This window comes from Emys orbicularis, chromosome 11 (assembly GCF_028017835.1).
Source record: "Emys orbicularis isolate rEmyOrb1 chromosome 11, rEmyOrb1.hap1, whole genome shotgun sequence".
In the NCBI taxonomy this organism is placed as follows: Eukaryota; Metazoa; Chordata; order Testudines; family Emydidae; genus Emys; species Emys orbicularis.
In genome coordinates, this window is record NC_088693.1 from 43,523,575 (window position 1) to 43,545,372 (window position 21,798).

Sequence of the window (21,798 nt, forward strand, 5' to 3'; positions counted from 1 at the left end):
GAGGCTCAGCTCTCCTGCTGGGCCCCGGGCTCCACACGGCAAGGAGCGGGCTCGGCAGCGAGAGAACGTCGCCCTGGATGGGGACGGGATGCAGGGGAGGGGGCGGGGCCCTGCCGCCGCACAGGTGCGAGGGGCGTGGCCTTGTCTCCGCCGGTGGGTGGGCTGGGAAAGCGGTGCATGCCGGGAGCACCTATAAGCGCTTGCAGCGCTCCCTTTCCCCCCCCCCCCCCCACGTGTGACCTCTCACCCGGCGGCGCAACGCGGAAGTGCGATGGCGGCGGCAGCCGAGGCAGCAGCGGGAGGCGGCCCGGGGTCCCAGCCTGCTGCCCAGCGGAGGCTGCGCATCCTCTCTGGCCACCTGCAGGGCTCGCCGGCGAGCCGGGCGCCCGAGGCTGAGCGGCTCCTCTCCCCGAGCCAGTGCAGGGCGGGGGGCGCAGCTGAGCGGCCGGTCGCGTCCACCATCCCTAAGAAACGGTGAGTGGGGCGGGGCCCCGAGGGAGCTGGGGAAGGGCGCCTCTCGGCAGGCAGGAGAGGGCTGGGGGTGTTGGCGAAGAACGGTGGCCCTGGGGAGCGGCGCCCATGGCGGGGGCCCGCTGGGGCGGGGGTGCTGGGGCAGTTGCTCCGGCCCTGGGCATTGAGGAGCCAGCTAGAGACAGGTGGTGGGGTGTACCGGGTATCCCTGTTTGTCGCCCGTCTGGAGATGGAGGCTGCATGCGAGGGGCAGTGGGTGAACGCCGGCGTGTTTGGAGGATTCATGTGTTCACGTGAATTGGCGAAGGAGTTAATTAGGGTGGCCCTGGCCGGGAGGGGGCGTCGGGTTAACCTCAGGTTGGGAAAGTGCTGGGCAGGGACGAGAGGAGCCCCATCGTTCGGGAGGAAGCTTGGAATGAATGAAGGATCCGTAAGGGGTTTTCCTGCCTCCTGGGGCTATGGGCTGCAGAAAATGAAAGGGCCTAATTTTTTCTCTCTCTTATTTCTGTTCAGCTAGTAAGTGGAATACTTATGTAGTTATTCAGTGAAGAATCTGAGTGTGTTTATTAAATTGGCAAAGGGAGCAGATCCTTGATTAATGCTGGTAAAACATTTAAATCTGGTGGAAAGTGCAATGTGTGTGGAAAAACTTAGGACTAATGTACACTAGAAATGCTACAGGGGCAAAGCTGCACCGATGCATCATGTAATAACATAAGAACGGTCCTACTGGGTCAGACCAAAGGTATACTGTCTTCTGACAGTGGCCAATGCCAGGTGCACCAGAGGGAATGAACAGAACGGGTATTCCCTGTCTCCCATTCCCAGCTTCTGGCAAATGGAGGCTAGGGACGCTATCACTATTATAGTCTTGGCCTTCACAACATCCTCTGGCAAAGAGTTCCACAGGTTGTCTGCTGAAGACATTCTGTGCAGACTGGAGAGAGCTCCCCTGTCAGTGTAATGAAACCGCCTCTTCTCCTGCTGTCATAGCGCTGTCCACGCCAACGTGTAGGTCAGTGTAACTTGTGTGGCTCAGGGAGGTGGCTTAGTCACATCCTTGTGTGACATAAGTTCTATGGACATAAGTGGTAGTGTGTACAAGCCTCAGTTTTGTTTCTTCCTATGGGTTTTTCACTGTCCAGTTCAGAGTTATTTGAAGTTTCTACCTGATGTAGATACTAAAGAAGAAACTTGTTTTCATATACTGGGCACTGAACTATGGGCTTCTGGAGTTAATAGTTTTGCTTTTGAATCTTTTTGCCATGAGGCTGAAGTTGGCTCTTTATGTGTGATTTTGAGTTCTTTATTTCAAGAACAACTTAAAAAAATAGTGTAAGGTTACCTTTTTTCCAAAAACTTCTTCATAATGTGACTAAATTGTTATAAAAAGTCATACTAGTAGTATTGGATGGAGGCATTTCAGTTTCTGAATGGTGAGTGAATGATATATGAAAAGGTGCAATTCGGTACTTTGATGTAACAGCCAAAATGCATCTGGTTTTCTTTCAACTTTCTACCATGCACAGAAATTGCTGGAGATACAGTAGTTGAGAATCAAACTTTTGAATTTTTCTGTGATGAAACTTAACTGGATATGTAATAAGTAAGAGGTGTGGGTCACCATTAAAGGTCTGACCTTTTTCATGGAAAATTTCAATAAATGTCATGGAAGAGATGTGGGGAAAATAAGGATGTGCCATGGAAAGGGGGGGAGGGCTGTGTGCATGTGGGGGAGGGAGTTGTGTAGCAAGCTCATTCCATAGCACGGGCTCTTGTCTTTTGGGGCTGGGGCTGGCTCCTTGCTCTGGATGTTCTGACTTGGTTCCTGTGGCTGCAACACCAGTCAGGTTTGGTAAGTCTGCTCTTCCGTAGATGGAGGCAGAGGACTAGATTTGATTGGTGTTATGACCTAGTCCACTGGGTCGCAATGCCAATCAAACTTGGCCCTCTGCCCCTCTATCTATGCAGAGGTGGATGCGCCAAACCTGAGTTGTGCTGCAACCACGTGGGTGAGGCTGCAGCACCCGGAGGGGAAAGGAGCTGCCAGTGTGGTGGTCACGGACTTTATTCAAATTCATAATTACCGTGAACACTTTGACCTCTGCACCAAAATGGTAGCCTTAGTCACCACATTTGCATAGTTGACATAATCCATTGCACTCGTTTACTTTAACTCTGAAACTGTAAGTTAAGTTGCTGTTTATATTTTATTGAGCAATTGTCGCTATTGGTGCTGATCATTGGTGTTGCCTTCATTTAAGCATCCCTAACGACTTGTGTATATAAGACCCTCGTAGACTTCAAGGCCAGAAGGGACCATCGTGATCACCTAGTCTGACTTCCTGCATGTTGCCTCACCCACCCCTTCCTGTAATAGACCTGTAGCTTCTGGCTGAGTTATTGAAGTCCTCAAACCGTGATTTAAAGACTTCAAGTTACAGAGAATTCACCATTTACTCTAGTTTAAATGAGCAAGTGACCCATGTCTCCTGCTGCAGAGGAAGGTAAACTCCCCAAGGTCTATGCCAATCTGACTTGCGGGAAAATTCCTTTGACTCCAAATATGGTGATCAGTTGAACCCTGAGGGTATGTCTACACTACGGGATTAATCCGAATTTATATAATTCGAATTTGGGAAACAGATTGTATAAATTCGATTGTATGCGGCCACACTAAGCACATTAATTCGGCGGTGTGCGTCCATGTACCGGGGCTAGCGTCGATTTCTGGAGCGTTGCACTGTGGGTAGCTATCCCATAGCTATCCCATAGTTCCCGCAGTCTCCTCCGCCCATTGGAATTCTGGGTTGAGATACCAATGCCTGATGGGGCCAAAAACATTGTCGCGGGTGCTTCTGGGTATATCCTCCCCCCTCTCCAGGAAGCAACGGCAGACAACCGTTTCGCGCCTTTTTCCTGGGTGAACAGTGCAGACGCCATACCACGGCAAGCATGGAGCCCGCTCAGCTCAAGACAGCAGTCATGAACATTGTAAATACCTCGCGCCTTATCGTGCAGTTTATGCTGAACAAGAACCTGGAAAACCAGGCGGCGAGGAGCAGGCTACAGCAGCGCGGCGACGAGAGTGATGAGGATATAGACATGGAATTCTATCGAACCGCGGGACCCGGTGCTTTGGAGATCATGCTGTTAATGGTGCAGGTTATAGGCATGGAACGCTGATTCTGGGCCCGGGAAACAAGCACAGACTGGTGGGACCGCATAGTGTTGCAGGTGTGGGACGATTCCCAGTGGCTGCGGAACTTTCGCATGCGTAAGGGCACTTTCATGGAACTTTGTGACTTGCTTTCCCTTGCCCTGAAGCGCCAGAATACCAAGATGAGAGCAGCCCTCACAGTTGAGAAGCGAGTGGCAATAGCCCTGTGGAAGCTTGCAACGCCAGACAGCTACCGGTCAGTCGGGAATCAATTTGGAGTGGGCAAATCTACTGTGGGGGCTGCTGTGATGCAAGTAGCCAAAGCAATCACTGAGGTGCTGCTACAAAAGCTAGTGACTCTGGGAGATGTGCAGGTCATAGTGGATGGCTTTGCTGCAATGGGATTCCCTAACTGTGGTGGGGCGATAGATGGAACCCACATCCCTATCTTGGCACTGGAGCACCAGGGTACCCAGTACATAAACCGCAAGGGGTACTTTTCAATGGTGCTGCAAGCACTTGTGGATCACAAGGGACGTTTCACCAACATCAACGCGGGCTGGCCGGGAAGGGTTCATGATGCTCGCGTCTTCAGGAACACTACTCTGTTTAAAGGGCTGCAGCAAGGGACTTACTTCCCGGACCAGAAAATGACCGTTGGGGATGTTGAAATGCCAATAGTTATTCTTGGAGACCCAGCCTACCCCTTAATGCCATGGCTCATGAAGCCATACACAGGCAGCCTGGACAGGAGTCAGGAGCTGTTTAACTACAGGCTGAGCAAGTGCAGAATGGTGGTAGAATGTGCATTTGGCTGTTTAAAAGGTCGCTGGCGATCGCTACTGACTCGCTGTGACCTCAGCCAAAGAAATCTCCCCATTGTTATTTCTGCTTGCTGTGTGCTCCACAATCTCTGTGAAAGTAAGGGGGAGACCTTTATGGCGGGGTGGGAGGCTGAGGCAAATCGCCTGGCTGCTGATTACGCGCAGCCAGACACCAGGGCGATTAGAAGAGCACACCAGGAAGCAGTGTGCATCAGAGAAGCTTTGAAAACCAGTTTCATGACTGGCCAAGCTACAGTGTGAAATTTCTGTTTGTTTCTCCTTCATGAAAACCCGCCCCCTTTATTGACTCATTCTCTGTAAGGAACCCACCCTCCCCCTTCCCCCAGCTTGCTTTCAAACCAAATAAAGTCACTATCGTTTAAAAATCATTTATTCTTTATTAAGTGATTATAAACATAGGGAGAGAACCAAGAAGGTAATCTGGGTGAGGTTTGGGAGGAGGATAGGAGGGAAGTAAAAGGCCACTGAACAAATTCAATATAATGACAGCCTTTTGGTTGGGCTGTCCACTGGGGTGGAGTGGGAGGGTGCACGGAGCCTCCCCCCCCCACGTTCTTACACATCTGGGTGAGGGGGATATGGAACATGGGGAGGGGGGAGGGAGGTTATACAGCGGCTGCAGCGGCACTCTGTTATCCTGCTGCCGTTCCTGAAGCTCCACCAGACGCCGGAGCATGTCCGTTTGCTCACGCAGCAGCCCCAGCGTTGCAGCCTGCCACCTCTCATCTCGAGCGTCCCTCAAGACCTCACGTTCACTGGCATCTTTCCTAAATTTAGATACAGTGTCCTTCCACTCATTCAAATGAGCTCTTTCATTGCGGGTGGATTCCATTATTTCTGTGAACATGTCGTCTCGCGTCCTCTTTCTACGCCTCCTTATCTGAGATAGCCTTCGGGACGGAGGAGGGAGGCTTGAAAAATTTGCAGCTGCTGGAGGGAGGGTTGAAAGAAAGGAGAGAAGTTTTTAAAATTATACATTTTACAGAACAATGCTTATACTCTTTCATGGTGAAAAACACTATTCACATTACATAGCACATGTGATTTCAGTACAAGGTCGCATTTTCCATCTTAATATTGAGTGCCTGTGGCTTTGGTGTTAGAGATCACAGACGCAGGTCCGGGCAACAGAATTCAGCTTGCAGGCAGCCATGGTAAGCCATTGTCTTTCGGCTTCGGCGCCCTCCTTTCCCACATACCAAGCAAAGCCTGTTGACTGCTGCGGTTTTCCTGTTAACCTTCAGCAGCAGAAAACAAACTAACCACCCCCCCATCCAATTCTCTGGGATGATCGCTTTATCCCTCCCCCCACCGCGTGGCAGGTATCAGGGAAGATCCCTGCTAGCCAAACGTGAAAAGCTCAGGGCCAATTCCCCCCCCGTGCTTGGCTAACTGCAGGGAAGGATTTCTTTTCAGCCACAGGCAAACAGCCCAGTAGGAACAGCCACCTCTGTCCCCTTAATTAAGTTCCCGTATTTCAACCAGGTTACCATGAGCGATATCACTCTCCTGAGGATTACACAGCAAGATAAAGAACGGATGTTGCTTGAATGCCAGCAAACACCGGGACCATACGCTGCCAGGCTTTGTCAGGCAATGATACCAGATTACTTGCTGCAAGCATGGCGTGGTCAAGTGTCCTACCATGGAGGACGGAATAAGGCTGCACTGCCCAGAAACCTTGTGGCAAGGCTTTTGGAGTACCTCCAGGAGAGCTTCATGGAGATGTCCCTGGAGGATTTCCGCTCCATCCCCAGACACGTTAACAGACTTTTCCAGTAGCTGTACTGGCCGCGAATGCATCCCAAGTCCTCAGGGCAAATTAATCATTAAAAAACGCTTGCTTTTAAACCATGTTTTATATTTTAAAAGGTAAACTCACCTGAGGTCCCTTCCATGGGGTCATGGTCTTGGGTACTGGCTTGGGATGTTTGGGAGGGTACTTCAGTCAGGCTAAGAAAAAGATCCTGCCCGTTGGGGAGAACGGAGTGCTGGGTGCTCTCTGCAAGATCGTCCTCCTCCTCCTCCTCCTCTTCCCCATCCGCAGAATCCTCAGGTGTAGCTGATGAGACTATCCCCGACCCGGAATCCACGGTCACAGGTGGGGTAGTGGTTGCGGCCCCCCCTAGAATTGCATGCAGCTGGGCGTAGAAGCGGCATGTCCGCGGCTCTGACCCGGAGTGACCGTTTGCCTCCTTTGTTTTTTGATAGGCTTGTCTGAGCTCCTTGACTTTCACGTGGCACTGATCTGAGTCCCTATTGTGGCCTCTCTCCATCATGCCCTTGGAGATTTTTTCAAAAGTTTTGGCATTTCGTCTTTTCGAACGAAGTTCTGCTAGCACTGAATCCTCTCCCCATATAGCGATCAGATCCAGTACCTCCCGTACGGTCCATGCTGGTGCTCTTTTTCGATTATCAGCCTGCATGGTTACCTGTGCTGATGAGCTGAGCTATCTGTGGTCACCTGTGCTCTCCACGCTGTGCAAACAGGAAATGAAATTCAAATTTTCCTGGGGCTTTTCCTGTCTACCTGGCCAGTGCATGCGAGTTCAGATTGCTGTCCAGAGCGGTCACAATGGTGCACTCTGGGACAGCTCCCGGAGGCCAATACCATCGAATTGCGGCCACACTAACCCTAATTCGAAATGACAAAATCGATTTTGGCGCTACTCCGCTCGTCGGGGTGGAGTACAGAAATCGATTTTAAGAGCCCTTTATTTCGAAATAAATGTCTCCGTTGTGTGGACGGGTGCACGGTTAATTCGATTTAATGCGGCTAAATCCGATTTAAAGTCATAGTGTAGACCAGGCCTGAGTGTGTTGGCAAGATCCACCAGCCAGGCTCCTGTAAAAGAATTCTCTGTAGTAACTCAAAGCCCTCCCCATCTAGTGCCCCATCTCTGACCATTGGGGATTTTTGCTATTAGCAGTTGGAGATTGCCTACAAAGGTAAGAGGCCCATCTCATCATACTATCTACTCCATAAACGTTTCAAGACTGAGCTTGATACAAGTTAGGTTTTTTGCCTTCACTGCTCCCATAGGAAGGTTATTCCAGAAATTCACTCTTCTGATGGTTAGAAACCTTCATCTAATTTCAAGCCTACACTTGTTGATGGCTAGTTGATATCTATTTGTGCTTGTGTCAAATTAATATTGGTAGGCCAGAAATCTTGGTGCAAGTTTTATCTGGGTGTGTTAATGGGTTCTGAAATACTTTGTCATCCTAATGCGATATGAATACTGTGGTGCTGGCAGACCTAATGCGATATGAATACTGTGGTGCTTGCCAGTCCATGCCAAGACCCGTGGCCCTCACTGAACATTGACAAATGCTTAGCTGGAAACCAGTCTGGCTCACCTGTGTTAGTATTGTTAACACACACATAACTAATTATATATATATATATATATATATATATATATATATATATATATATATATATATATATATATATATATATTATTAGTTATAAGTAAGGCTGCGAGTCTGTCACAGAAGTCATGGATTCTGTGACCACTGTGACTTCTGCAGCGGCTGGTGCTGGCTCAGGGGCTGCCCCACTGGCATGGCCCCCCTGCAGCTTCTAGGTGGTGGAGGGACGGGGGTCTCTGTGCTGCCTGTGCCCGCAGGCCTCGCCCCCGCAGCTCCCATTGGCTGCGGTTCCTGGCCAATAGGAGCTGCGACTTGTGGCGGGAACATAAGAACATAAGAAAGGCCGTACTAGGTCAGACCAAAGGTCCATCTAGCCCAGTATCTGTCTACCGACAGTGGCCAATGCCAGGTGCCCCAGAGGGAGTGAACCTAACAGGCAATGATCAAGTGATCTCTCTCCTGCCATCCATCTCCATCCTCTGACGAACAGAGGCTAGGGACACCATTCTTACCCATCCTGGCTAATAGCCATTTATGGACTTAGCCACCATGAATTTATCCAGTCCCCTTTTAAACATTGTTATAGTCCTAGCCTTCACAACCTCCTCAGGTAAGGAGTTCCACAAGTTGACTGTGCGCTGCGTGAAGAAGAACTTCCTTTTATTTGTTTTAAACCTGCTGCCTATTAATTTCTTTTGGTGACCCCTAGTTCTTGTATTATGGGAATAAGTAAATAACTTTTCCTTATCCACTTTCTCAACATCACTCATGATCTTATATACCTCTATCATGTCCCCCCTTAGTCTTCTCTTTTCCAAACTGAAGAGTCCTAGCCTCTTTAATCTTTCCTCATATGGGACCCTCTCTAAACCCTTAATCATTTTAGTTGCTCTTTTCTGAACCTTTTCTAGTGCTAGAATATCTTTTTTGAGGTGAGGAGACCACATCTGTACACAGTATTCGAGATGTGGGCGAACCATGGATTTATATAAGGGCAATAATATATTCTCAGTCTTATTCTCTATCCCCTTTTTAATGATTCCTAACATCCTGTTTGCTTTTTTGACCGCCTCTGCACCCTAGGGGCTGCACGGATGGAACCCCTGCCTCTGCTGCCTAGGGGCTGCACGGATGCGGAGCCAGTAGGAAGCCCTTGCCAGCCCCACCAACCCTCCCTCCCCCAGCACCAGCAGGGGTCCTGGGTGCTTCGTGGGGCCACAGGCAGTTGCCATGCTTGCTACCCCCTAACGCTGGCCCTGGCTTTTATATGAAGAAAAACAGTTGTTGTGGCACAGGTTTTTATAGCATATGGGGACGGGGCGGGGGGACTCGGAGAGAAAAAGACTGAGAACTCCGGTGTAAGGGACCATCTCTCACAAAGGCAGGCTTGCCTGAGTGGTAAGATAAACTAGAGTGCCCAAGGGTACAGTTTGTGACTCCAATTTAAGGCTGTTATAGTGCTTTAGGAGTTCACACTTGTTACTTGGTGAAATTTAATTATAGAACACACAACCAGTTTGGGGTTCATGTCCTGTTTCTTGACAGTCTGCCCTGAGGTTGGCACTCAGGGTCGTGAGACACTCCAGACAGCTTGATAAATACATCATCCTTCTTTCCAGATACAGAATTGATATTTGTTGAACACTCTTGCTTTCCTGCATCATTAATGCCACCACCTTAATTTACCAATGTGTTTATATTCTTGCTAGGATTTTTTTTGTTCTTAATAGATGTTAAAACTACGTCTGATTGTCCTTAGCTGTGCTAGGGTACGTCTTCACTACCCGCCGGATTGGCGGGTAGTAATCGATCTATCGGGGATTGATTTATCGCGCCTCGTCTAGATGCGATAAATCAATCCCCAAACGCGCTCCCCGTCGACTCCCCCCTTCGTGTAGACCAGCCCCTAGTCATGGATTTTTCCATATCTTTAGATTCCCTTATGAATTTTCTACACTTCATAACTTCTAATTTGTTGACTGCTATCTATTTCCCCTATTTTCCATATGTTGCTTTTTCTGTGTGTTTTTTCCCCAATCAGTTTAGCTCATAATTTTCTTCAACTTTGGGAAATATCCTTTTGAAGCACCAAGTGTATATACTATTGGTCGGAACTGTCTTCTCTTTGCCCATATTCAGTGTAATCACGTCATGGTCACTGAACAACCATAGTTGTCCAGTCCGATGCTTTATTCATCTTTATCCATCATAAAGAGGTACAAAATAGTTACCTCATGGTGTGTGCAATAATACTTGTGTTATAAAACAACTTTTAGAAGCTAATGATTTATAACTGGCTGCATGAGACCTCCAACATACGTGTCCCAAATTGAAGACCCCTACCAGCATTTTCTTTCCACACATTATAGGCACTTCATTAAGAAGTAATGCATTTGGTTTTCTGGTTTCATTTGCTCATCTGTAACAGATCCCCACCAGCACTTCATCTTGGCTTTAACACAGTGATACATACACATTCAAGATCCCATGGTTGAGTTACCAGTAACTCACAAGCCTACACAAGCTATTAAGTGTGTGACAGTAGATAAAACAGGATTGCATCAAAGAAACATCTGAATCTATTACCATATTTTCCTAGCTGGATCAACCTGCAAGGTCCTGAGTTTTTGGCTGATGTAGGTTTGGTCAAAAAGGGTAACAATACCAAGTGCTGTTCAGCTCTACTCCCTTGTTATCAAGAAGGAATTAACTACTCGCATTTCAAATACTGATTCTGTGCAAAGACCCAAGGGTCCCAGCCACCTGGCCCTGACTAATGCACAAACAGACCTGTCACCTGACCTGTTCATGGGCCCACAGCCCAGTCACATCTCCTCACAAACAAAAGACAGGTCAAACATTGCCTCACCAAATCCCTCTAGCTCCAAGTACAAGATCCACAGCTTCACCCTGTGAAACTCGTTTGTCGCTCTTCCTGTGTTAAACAGTATGTGTGTATTTTTTTGGGGGGGGGGGGCAAAGGTTGGTGATATGGGCCACACCTTTTCCCAAAGAGTTTCAGGTCAGGAAATGACAAGTCATTACTTCAGAACAAGCTAACTGTCCCAGGGATGGGTCAGTTGGGGTAACCTGAGGAGTATTTTGTCACTTATAGTCAGTCTAAACCTATTTGCCTATTCAAGTGCCATTTACAAAATAAGAGTGGTTTGTGGGGCCTGACTTATGGCAGCATCCTGCTCAGGAATAAAATTTTGGGACATGTCTCAGCTACTTCCGAAAAGTTTACTAGTCTCAGGAACATCGTATCAAAAAAGTGTTTTGTCACTTAGAGCTGTCAAAGCCCAGTTCCTTATTTGAATAAATATGAAATACATTATGGGGAAATGTCTAAAAAATTGTGCATTGATTTTTTTTTGATTTTTTTTTAAATTGTTCTTTGAATAAGGAACTGGAAACCACAAATAATAAACGGGTAACATGAACAAGGAACAAAATTCAGCCTAGTTTTTTGCCAGTATTTTGCTTTAAAACTTCCTTGTTTGATGTAGTGTTTTAAAATAAAGAGTAAAAATGACACTATTGTTAGGTAAAGCAGAAAGGGAGGAAAAATCTTTCAATTACTTACAACAAATCCCAATTTTTGCTTTCATTTTTCAGTGTTTTTCTATGTATTGTAATTACAACAGTGTGATGCAAGCTGATGTGACTTACCACCTTAAGAAAATGAACACGTTATAGAAGTAAATTATACCTTATAACCCTGGATTTCATACTCTTTTTTGCTGTAAGAGGATGTGGTACTATTGTATATGCAGAATATATATTTTGATTCCTAGGTGTATACTGTTCAATACTGGGAGATGTAAGATGGGGCATCTGAGGAGACCAGTTTCTATTACTGAGCTGTTCCTGGGGTTAGGCAAGTAGGGTAGGAAACAATCTGCCCTGCAGGAAAATTCCTTCCCGACCCCAAATATGGTGATCAGCTAAACCCTGAGCATGTGGGCAAGACTCACCAGCCAGCCACCCAGGAAAGAATTCTCTGTAATAACTCAGATTCCACCCCATCTAACATCCCATCACAGGCCATTGGGCATATTTACCGCTAATAGTCAAAGATCAATTAATTGCCAAAATTAGGCTATCCAATTATAATTTATAATTAATGGAGATATCCCATCTCCTAGAACTGGAAGGGACCTTGAAAGGTCATCGAGTCCAGCCCCCTGCCTTCACTAGCAGGACCAAGTACTGATTTTGCCCCAGATCCCTAAGTGGCCCCCTCAAGGATTGAACTCACAACCCTGGGTTTAGTAGGCCAATGCTCAAACCACTGAGCTATCCCCCCCTCCATTATACCATCCCCTCCATAAACTTATCAAGCTTAGTCTTGAAGCCAGATATGTCTTTTGCCCCCACTGCTGCCCTTGGAAGGCTGTTCCAGAACTTCACTCTGATGGTTGGAAACCTTCGTCTAATTTCAAATCTAAACTTCCTGATGGCCAGTTAATATCCATTTGTTCTTGTGTCCACATTGGTACTGAGCTTAAATAATTCCTCTCCCTTCCTGGTATTTATCCCTCTGATATATTTATAGAGAGCAATCATATCTCCCCTCAGCCTTCTTTTGGTTAGGCTAAACAAGCCAAGCTCTTTGAGTCTCCTTTCATAAGACAGGTTTTCCATTCCTCGGATCATCCTAGTAGCCTTTCTCTGTACCTGTTCCAGTTTGAATTCCTCCTTATTAAACATGGGAGACCAGAACTGCACACAGTATTCCAGATGAGGTCTCACCAGTGCCTTGTATAATGGTACTAACACCACCTTATCTCTACTGGAAATACCTTGCCTGATGCATCCCAAGACTGCATTAGCTTTTTTCACGGCCATATTACATTGGCGGCTCATAGTCATCCTGTGATCAGCCAATACTCCGAGGTCCTTTTCCTCCTCTGTTACTTCCAACTGATGCCTCCCAAGCTGATAACAAAAATTCTTGTTGTTAATCCCTAAATGCATGACCTTGCACTTTTCACTATTAAATTTCATCCTATTACTATTACTCCAGTTTACAAGGTCATCCAGATCTTCCTGTAGGATATCCCGGTCCCTCTCTGTATTGGCAATACCTCCCAGCTTTGTGTCATCCGCAAACTTTATTAGCACATTCCCACTTTTTGTGGCAAGGTCAGTAATAAAAAGATTGGTCCCAAAACCGATCTCTGAGGAACTCCGCTAATAACCTCCCTCCAGCCTGCCAGTTCACCTTTCAGTATGACCAGTTGTAATCTCCCCTTTAACCAGTTCCTTATCCACCTTTCAATTTTCATATTGATCCCCATCTTTTCCAATTTAGCTAATAATTCCCCATGTGGAACCGTATCAAATGCCTTACTGAAATCCCGGTAAATTAGATCCACTGCGTTTCCTTTGTCTAAGAAATCTGTTACCTTCGCAAAGATTAGGTTGGTTTGGCATGATCTACCTTTTGTAAAACCATGTTGTATTTTGTCCCAATTACCATTGACCTCAATGTCCTTAACTACTTTCTCCTTCAAAATTTTGTCCATGACCTTGCATATTACAGATGTCAAACTAACAGGCCTGTAGTTACCCGGATCCTTTTTTCCCCTTTCTTAAAAATAGGGACTATGTTAGCAATTCTCCAGTCATACGGTAAAACCCATGAGTTTACAGATTCATTAAAAATTCTTTGTAATGGGCTTGCAATTTCATGTCAAGTATCAGAGGGGTAGCCGTGTTAGTCTGAATCTGTAAAAAGCAACAGAGGGTCCTGTGGCACCTTTAAGACTAACAGAAGTATTGGGAGCATAAGCTTTCGTGGGTAAGAACCTCACTTCTTCAGATGCAAGTAATGGAAATCTCCAGAGGCAGGTATAAATCAGTATGGAGATAATGAGGTTAGTTCAATCAGGGAGGGTGAGGTGCTCTGCTAGCAGTTGAGGTGTGAACACCAAGGGAGGAGAAACTGCTTCTGTAGTTGGATAGCCATTCACAGTCTTTGTTTAATCCTGATCTGATGGTGTCAAATTTGCAAATGAACTGGAGCTCAGCAGTTTCTCTTTGGAGTCTGGTCCTGAAGTTTTTTTGCTGTAAGATGGCTACCTTTACATCTGCTATTGTGTGGCCAGGGAGGTTGAAGTGTTCTCCTACAGGTTTTTGTATATTGCCATTCCTGATATCTGACTTGTGTCCATTTATCCTCTTGCGTAGTGACTGTCCAGTTTGGCCAATGTACATAGCAGAGGGGCATTGCTGGCATATGATGGCATATATAACATTGGTGGACATGCAGGTGAATGAGCCGGTGATGTTGTAGCTGATCTGGTTAGGTCCTGTGATGGTGTTGCTGGTGTAGATATGTGGGCAGAGTTGGCATCGAGGTTTGTTGCATGGGTTGGTTCCTGAGTTAGTTGTTATGGTGCGATGCGTGGTTGCTGGTGAGAATATGCTTAAGGTTGGCGGGTTGTCTGTGGGCGAGGACTGGCCTGCCTCCCAAGGTCTGTGAAAGTGAGGGATCATTGTCCAGGATGGGTTGTAGATCACTGATGATGCGTTGGAGAGGTTTAAGCTGAGGACTGTAGGTGATGGCCAGTGGAGTTCTGTTGGTTTCTTTTTGGGGCCTGTCTTGTAGCAGGAGGCTTCTGGGTACACGTCTGGCTCTGTTGATTTGTTTCTTTATTTCCTTGTGTGGGTATCGTAGTTTTGAGAATGCTTGGTGAAGATCTTGTAGGTGTTGGTCTCTGTCAGAGGGGTTGGAGTCCTCGCCCACAGACAACCCGCCAACCTTAAGCATATTCTCACCAGCAATCCATCACCGGCTCATTCACCTGCATGTCCACCAATGTTATATATGCCATCATATGCCAGCAATGCCCCTCTGCTATGTACATTGGCCAAACTGGACAGTCACTACGCAAGAGGATAAATGGACACAAGTCAGATATCAGGAATGGCAATATACAAAAACCTGTAGGAGAACACTTCAACCTCCCTGGCCACACAATAGCAGATGTAAAGGTAGCCATCTTATAGCAAAAAAACTTCAGGACCAGACTCCAAAGAGAAACTGCTGAGCTCCAGTTCATTTGCAAATTTGACACCATCAGATCAGGATTAAACAAAGACTGTGAATGGCTATCCAACTACAGAAGCAGTTTCTCCTCCCTTGGTGTTCACACCTCAACTGCTAGCAGAGCACCTCACCCTCCCTGATTGAACTAACCTCGTTATCTCCATACTGATTTATACCTGCCTCTGGAGATTTCCATTACTTGCATCTGAAGAAGTGAGGTTCTTACCCACGAAAGCTTATGCTCCCAATACTTCTGTTAGCCTTAAAGGTGCCACAGGACCCTCTGTTAATTTCATGTCAGTTCCTTTAATATTCTTGGTGGTGTGGTGTTTATCTCAAGGAACCCATTGGTCAAATGGCCCCAATACAGCTTTCAAATCTCAGTCCGATCAAGGTCCAGTTGATAGAACAAGCTTGTTTTCAATATAGGATTGGAATAAATCATCAAATTAAGATGGCAAATAATCAATCCTTGTATATCTCAAGAAGGGACCGAAGGAGGTAACTGTCTGCTTGATTATAAACCCAATGAAAGAGTTTTACCAAAGTCCATCAAATCTGTAACTTGGAGTTGGTTCAGTATTTTGATATTGAAATCAAGTTATCTAACGACTACATCACAACCTTAGAGACAATTGTAAAGCTTTCTTCTTAGATTTTGTCTTTAATGTGGTGGCTAACCCTTTCTTTCCCACCCCAGGAGACTTTAACAGAGGAGTCATAAGTAGAAGTTTGACAACTCTTAAATACTAAAATTTACATATGACATTGAAAAAATTCTTAGGACCTTTAAATACAGAACATATTTTAATGAGTATCTTTGAGACTCTTTGTGGCTGTTTAAACCTGGGGAACTTGCTTTCTAGCTCCTTCCTGTGTGGATTTTATGGGTGCTAATACACGTGTTCCTGCACAACCACTTTTGCTCCCTAAAATTATAGAATAAAAGTGCTGGGATGTCTCCCAGCTAACAAATATAAAAGGCAAACCTAGAAAAGAGGAAAATAAGATACTTTAAGATAATGGGGTTGGGAGTTGTGAACTCTTCGGAGAAGAGCAAGAGCTGGACTCTTGTGGAATAGGAGCTGGAACTGCACTCAAGGAGCCAGATAGCAATGTTGCTGCCATGGTGCTTTTTACTAATAGATGTTAAGGATCTGGGAGACTGGTCAAAGGCTGGCATAGCTTGTTGTTGTCTTGTCTTCCTCTCCCCAAGGTCACTGACCTTTATAGGTCTGGAACATCAGTCTGCCCTAAGGTGGCTTGTTGGCCCCAGTAAGTTCAACATGCTTCTTGCCTTTATCCTTGAAACTTACTGTTTTGCAAGCTTTGCTCACTCTGCCTCCCTCTAAGGCCTTCAGATAAATCAGGTGTGAGGTCTGCCTTGGAGCCATGCAGCTTGGTCCCATCGGGTTTAAATCCTTAACATCAATTTTTGGAAAGGTCCCACAGACACCAGCAAATTTCTGAAATATTTGGTGTTTTGTATAGCAGAGTGTAAATTTATGATCCTCAAAAGTACAGAACACAAGACAATTGTTGAATAGACTGACGTGACCTTATATGTGTGAAAAGGTCATGATGACATTGTCTCCAGTTTATGGAAAGTTCAGCTCAACTAAAGTAACTGATTGCTAGGATTCTTTTTCCACCAGCAGCCACTTAATGTAGCGGTTGGATGGATGAATGTTAAAACTATGCTTGGGCATCTTATGATAGAGAAGTTGCTTTAAAACTTCAAGCTGGAATCCATTTAAGACCATTGGGGATTTTTGCTATTAGCAGTTGGAGATTGCCTACAATGGTAAGAGGCCCATCTCATCATACTATCTCCTCCATAAACGTTTCAAGACTGAGCTTGATACAAGTTAGGTTTTTTGCCTCCACTGCTCCCATAGGAAGGTTATTCCAGAAATTCACTCTTCTGATGGTTAGAAATCTTCATCTAATTTCAAGCCTACACTTGTTGATGGCTAGTTGATATCTATTCGTGCTTGTGTCAAATTAATACTGGTAGGCCAGAAATCTTGGTGCAAGTTTTATCTGGGTGTGTTAATGGGTTCTGAAATCTTTGTCATCTTAATGCGATATGAATACTGTGGTGCTGGCAGACCAAGTGCCAGTCCATGCCAAGACCCATGGCCCTCATTGAACATTGACAAATGCTTAGCTGGAAACCAGTCTGGCTCACCTGTGTTAGTATTGTTAACATATATATATTAGTTATAAGTAAGGCTGCGAGTCTGTCGCAGAAGTCCTGGATTCCGTGACCACTGTGACTTCTGCAGCGGCTGGTGCTGGCTCAGGGGCTGCCCGAGCTGGGCAGCCCCAGGGCCAGCAGCAGCAGTTTGTGCATGTAAGAGTGGGCTGAGGGGCAGGAGTTTGGGGAGTGTTGGGCGGCGCTTAATATAGCGGTTGGATGGATGAATGTTAAAACTATGCCTGGGCGTCTTATGATAGAGAAGTTGCTTTAAAACGTCAAGATGGAATCCATTTAAGAAATAAAAATTGAGATTTTTATATAAGGTCTGTATTGTCATGCATACTATTTCTCTCCTATGTCATGGGTTTATTAGTCAAGGATTGTATTTTTCATAGAGTGCCTATAGCCTGGGACCAGGTGTCTTATGTTCATTTATTAAATTTTAGATTTATTGTGTTTAAAAGTACAGAATCATTTTGAGGCACCTACAAAGTGAATTTGATAGGTGTTCTGGCAAATTTTCTTTGTTTATAGGTGACTTTTTTATGATACCTGAGTCTTGAAGGTAAATATCTAAATAAAATAGGAAAGGGAAAAGTTTGCAAATACATATATTGACTAATAGTACTGTGACAGGTTCGGTCACAGAGATCTCCTTGCGACTGCCACTTGATGTGCTGAGACTACCTCTGAGCCCGTTTTTCCCTGCCAGCTTGGGATTTCAGAACCCTGCTTTGTTGAGCCAAACACGCTAGCCTGCTGCAAACACAGACCCAGGTCTGACCCATGCCCCAAAAGCTGCAGACTTAACTGAAAATGGCTTAGTAAGTGCTCCTGTCTCTAGCACCCAGACAGCCAGTTCCCAATGGGATCCAAACCCCAAATAAATCCGTTTTACTCTGTATAAAGCTTATACAGAGTAAACTCATAAATTGTCCGGCCTCTAACACTGATAGAGAGATGTGCACAGCTGTTTGCTCTCCCAGGTATTAATTACTCTGGGTTAATTAATAAGCAAAAGTGATTTTATTAAGTATAAAAAGTAGGATTTAAGTGGTTCCAAGTAATAACAGACAGAACAAAGTAAGTTACCAAGCAAAATAAAACAAAACACACAAGTCTAAGCCTAATGCATTAAGAAACTGATTACAGATAAAATCTCACCCTCAGAGATGTTCCAATAAACTTCTTTCACAGACTGGACTTCTTACTAGTCTGGCCCAATCCTTTCCCCTGGTACAGTTCTTGTTACCTCCAGCTCAGGTGGTAACTAGTGGATTTCTCATGACTGGAACACCCTTTGTTCTGTTCCGCCCCCTTATATAGCTTTGGCACAAGGTGGGAATCTTTTCTCTCTGGGTCCCTACCCATCCTTCTGAATGGAAAAGCCCCAGGTTTAAGATGGATTCCAGTACCAGGTGACATGGTCACATGTCCTGTGAGACCCCAAGCCTTCATTCTTCCTGGCCTGACTCACAGGAAGGCTTGCAAGTAAACAGAGCCATTTACAACCAATTGTCCTGGTTAATGGGAGCCATCAAGATTCCAAATCACCATCAATGACCCACACTTTGCATAATTACAATAGGACTTCAGTTATATTTCATATTTCTAGTTTCAGATACAAGAATGATACATTTATACAAATAGGATGACCACACTCAGTAGATTATACGCTTTGTAATGATACCTTACAAGAGACCTTTTGACTGAAGCATATTCCAGTTACATTATATTCACACTCAGTAGCATATTTCTATAAAACATATGGAGTGCAATGTCAAGTTCTGCTTAATATGTACTCTTGTTTCAGCATATCATGTGATCAGATAAATTCAGATGCTTGTGCTCTTGAGTTAGCCCCATTTTTTGATGTAGCCTATAAGCAAGGCTTATATCATACCAGTTTTATGCTGGTAGAGCAATTTGAATTGAATCCTATAATTTCATACAAAAAATGTTTTGACACCTGATTAGAAGATCCTTTCATAGATCGTTCTTGTGATTTTAACTTTCCTGAAAATATATAGACTAACGTTTTTTTTTTTTGTGTTTACCATCTTTTAATATTTTAGAAAACTTCTGTCAATTAAAATAAGTTCACAGTTACATTGATGTCCTATGAAAGTTTGTGTGTGCCTCTAAGGGCTTTTAAAAATACTGATTGTACTGCTTAAACTATACTGGTATACTTAAGTTGTACAACCCTCTTCCTGAGAATATAGTTATACCTCAACTATCATATATGAGAATAAACTATATCTACACAAGGCACCTTTATACTGACACAAAGGTCAGTGGACTGTCCCCGCACTAGAGGTTTTTACTGAAGTAGTTACACTAGTCAGTCACACCCATAACTAAAGTGCTGGTTCTATAAGAAAATAGTTTATAAAACATGTTTTACATTTAAAATTGATTTATTAAACAAAAGAATTATCTGTAGTTTATTGAACTGAGTGTTTCCGGTCACCAGGTCCTTAAGTTTTTAGCACTAGTCGATTTCATCCTTGTGCATTTTAATTGAATTTTAATTTCCATCCATGTAGAGCTTGTCAAAAATTACGTGTAAAATTAATCTAGTAAATAAGAAATGTATTATTTAAAATAAATGTAAAAATTAAAAATCTGAGTAGATGTATGTTAACCTATATAATTTCTTAAACATGTATAAGATACACGGTATCCTCCTGATTAGCAGAAAGAAGCACCAAATATATTGTAAAAGCTATATTTGGTTACCATTAAAATGTGTTGATTTTCAACTAACCAATGAGAATGAACCTGTACAAGAGTTTGCCGGGGCTCGACCCTCTCCGGGGCGGCGGGGAGCCACACCGGCTCACTACACACTGGTGAGCTAGGGAAATTTGTCCGGCTGTGGGGTCTCCCTCGGCAGCTCTTGCTGTAACCGGAAGAACACGGTAAGCCCGGCCCTGCTCAGGGCGGGCAATAATGCGAAGTCAGGAGCTCAGACCCTCAGTCAGGGCTGAGCAACAATAATAGGCCCCAAGCCTCAAAAGGCCTGGGAGAGGGGGAGACTGCCACCCAAGGGTTGGGTGGCAGGGGGGGACACAGGCCCTCGCACTCCACTGCGTTGCAGCCCGGGGCCCTAGCAGCGGCAGAAGACCCGCTGCTTAGTCAGTGGGGATCCTGGCCGCAACACACTGACATAGGCTCTGGCAGTGCTGCAGCCAGACTGGGGTCGGCTGCCCCCGGGCTACTTCCACACTCGCCCTCGGGGCCTACCTGGGTCCTGGTGTCGGCCTCTGGGGGATCCAGGACCATGGGTTCGTCAGGGCAGGAATTGATCGGCAGGCCCGGCGGCTCCTCCGGATAGCGGGCGCAGGGCAGGCCCGGCGGCTCCTCCGGATAGCGGGCGCAGGGCAGGCCCGGCGGCTCCTCCGGATAGCGGGCGCAGGGCAGGCCCGGCGGCTCCTCCGGATAGCGGGCGCAGGGCAGGCCCGGCGGCTCCTCCGGATAGCGGGTGCCCTGGGCCGCGGAGTTTTCCCAGCCGCGAGCTAGGCTGGAAACGTCTGGTCTCTCCGGCGGCTGGGGCCTTACTGAGCTCGAGCCTTTATACTTCCGGGTCGCGGCCTGACCCTCTGGGGGGCAGGCTCTGAGTTCCCTAGCTCCGCCCACTCTAGCCTCCGGATGGGCTCTTCTCCCTCCGGGGCGGCGGGGAGCCACACCGGCTCGCAACAGAACCTTTCTTTAGTAAAATAACTAAAGTACAAATGCAAAATAAGATGAAAGTTGATTTTAAATCAAAGTTTTCTGCTTGCTCATTTTAAATGATTAAGATCTGTTTTAAATTGCTTTGATTTAAATCGGTCCACTCTGGTCTCTCTCTCCTCTGTGTGTTTCTAGGTATGTCTGCATTGGATTTTAAAACCCACAGCAGCCAGGCTCAGACTCGCTACCACGTATTTTAAAATGCAGGGGTCTCTGTCTCCCCCAAGAGGCCTTTTAAAACCTTCCAGTTTCTCTGCCTGGTGACTCCTAGATCAGTTTCTTCAGGTGATCCCAGACCCCTACTACAAGACTTCATTGCTAGGCAACCTCTCACCTGATAAGCCAGTTCTCCTGAGTAGGAGCCAGCCTTTTGTTTAGAGCTGACTCGGCTTGTCTACACTGACAGGCAGCGATCGATCCAGCAAGGGTTGATTATCGTGTCTACTATAGACACGATAAATCGACCACCGATCGCTCTAGCATCGACTCTGGTACTCCACCTCAACGAGAAGCGCAAAGGGAATCGATGGGAGAGCGTCTCCCGTCGACACACCGCAGTGAAGACACCGTAGTAAGTAGGTCTAAGTAAGTCAACTTCAGCTATGTTGTTCACGTAGCTGAAGTTGTGTAACTGAGATTGATTCTTCTCTCCCCCCCCCCCCCCCCGATAGACCAGCCCTCAGTCGGAGAGCACTTAAGATAATGACCCTCCTATTGTTGGTCCTTTGCCACCAGATTTTAAAATTTCAGTCCAACATGGAGCTAACTGTACAACAGAGAAGGGAAAAAAGTCCACATCCAAAATGGAGTTATGAATTCTATACTATATCAGACTGCAAAGTTCTACAGACTGATTTTTCTTTTTCTCTTCCCTCCCTGCCCCCAGGATGTAGTCAGTTGCATTTAGTCAAGAGAAATGCTGGAATTCTCAGGCAGAAAAGGGAAGGGATTG

At 45.8% G+C, this 21,798-nt stretch overlaps 1 protein-coding gene across 1 annotated transcript in view; it reads left to right on the forward strand.

The window, feature by feature from the left end:
- Positions 1–271: 271 nt before the first annotated feature.
- The window catches only part of AGPS (alkylglycerone phosphate synthase), a 136,093-nt gene continuing 114,566 nt past the window's right edge, over positions 272–21,798 (forward strand). The window contains exon 1 of the mRNA XM_065413460.1: positions 272–474. Within this exon, the coding sequence (XP_065269532.1) occupies positions 272–474 (203 nt within the window). The remainder of the gene's footprint in view (positions 475–21,798) is intronic.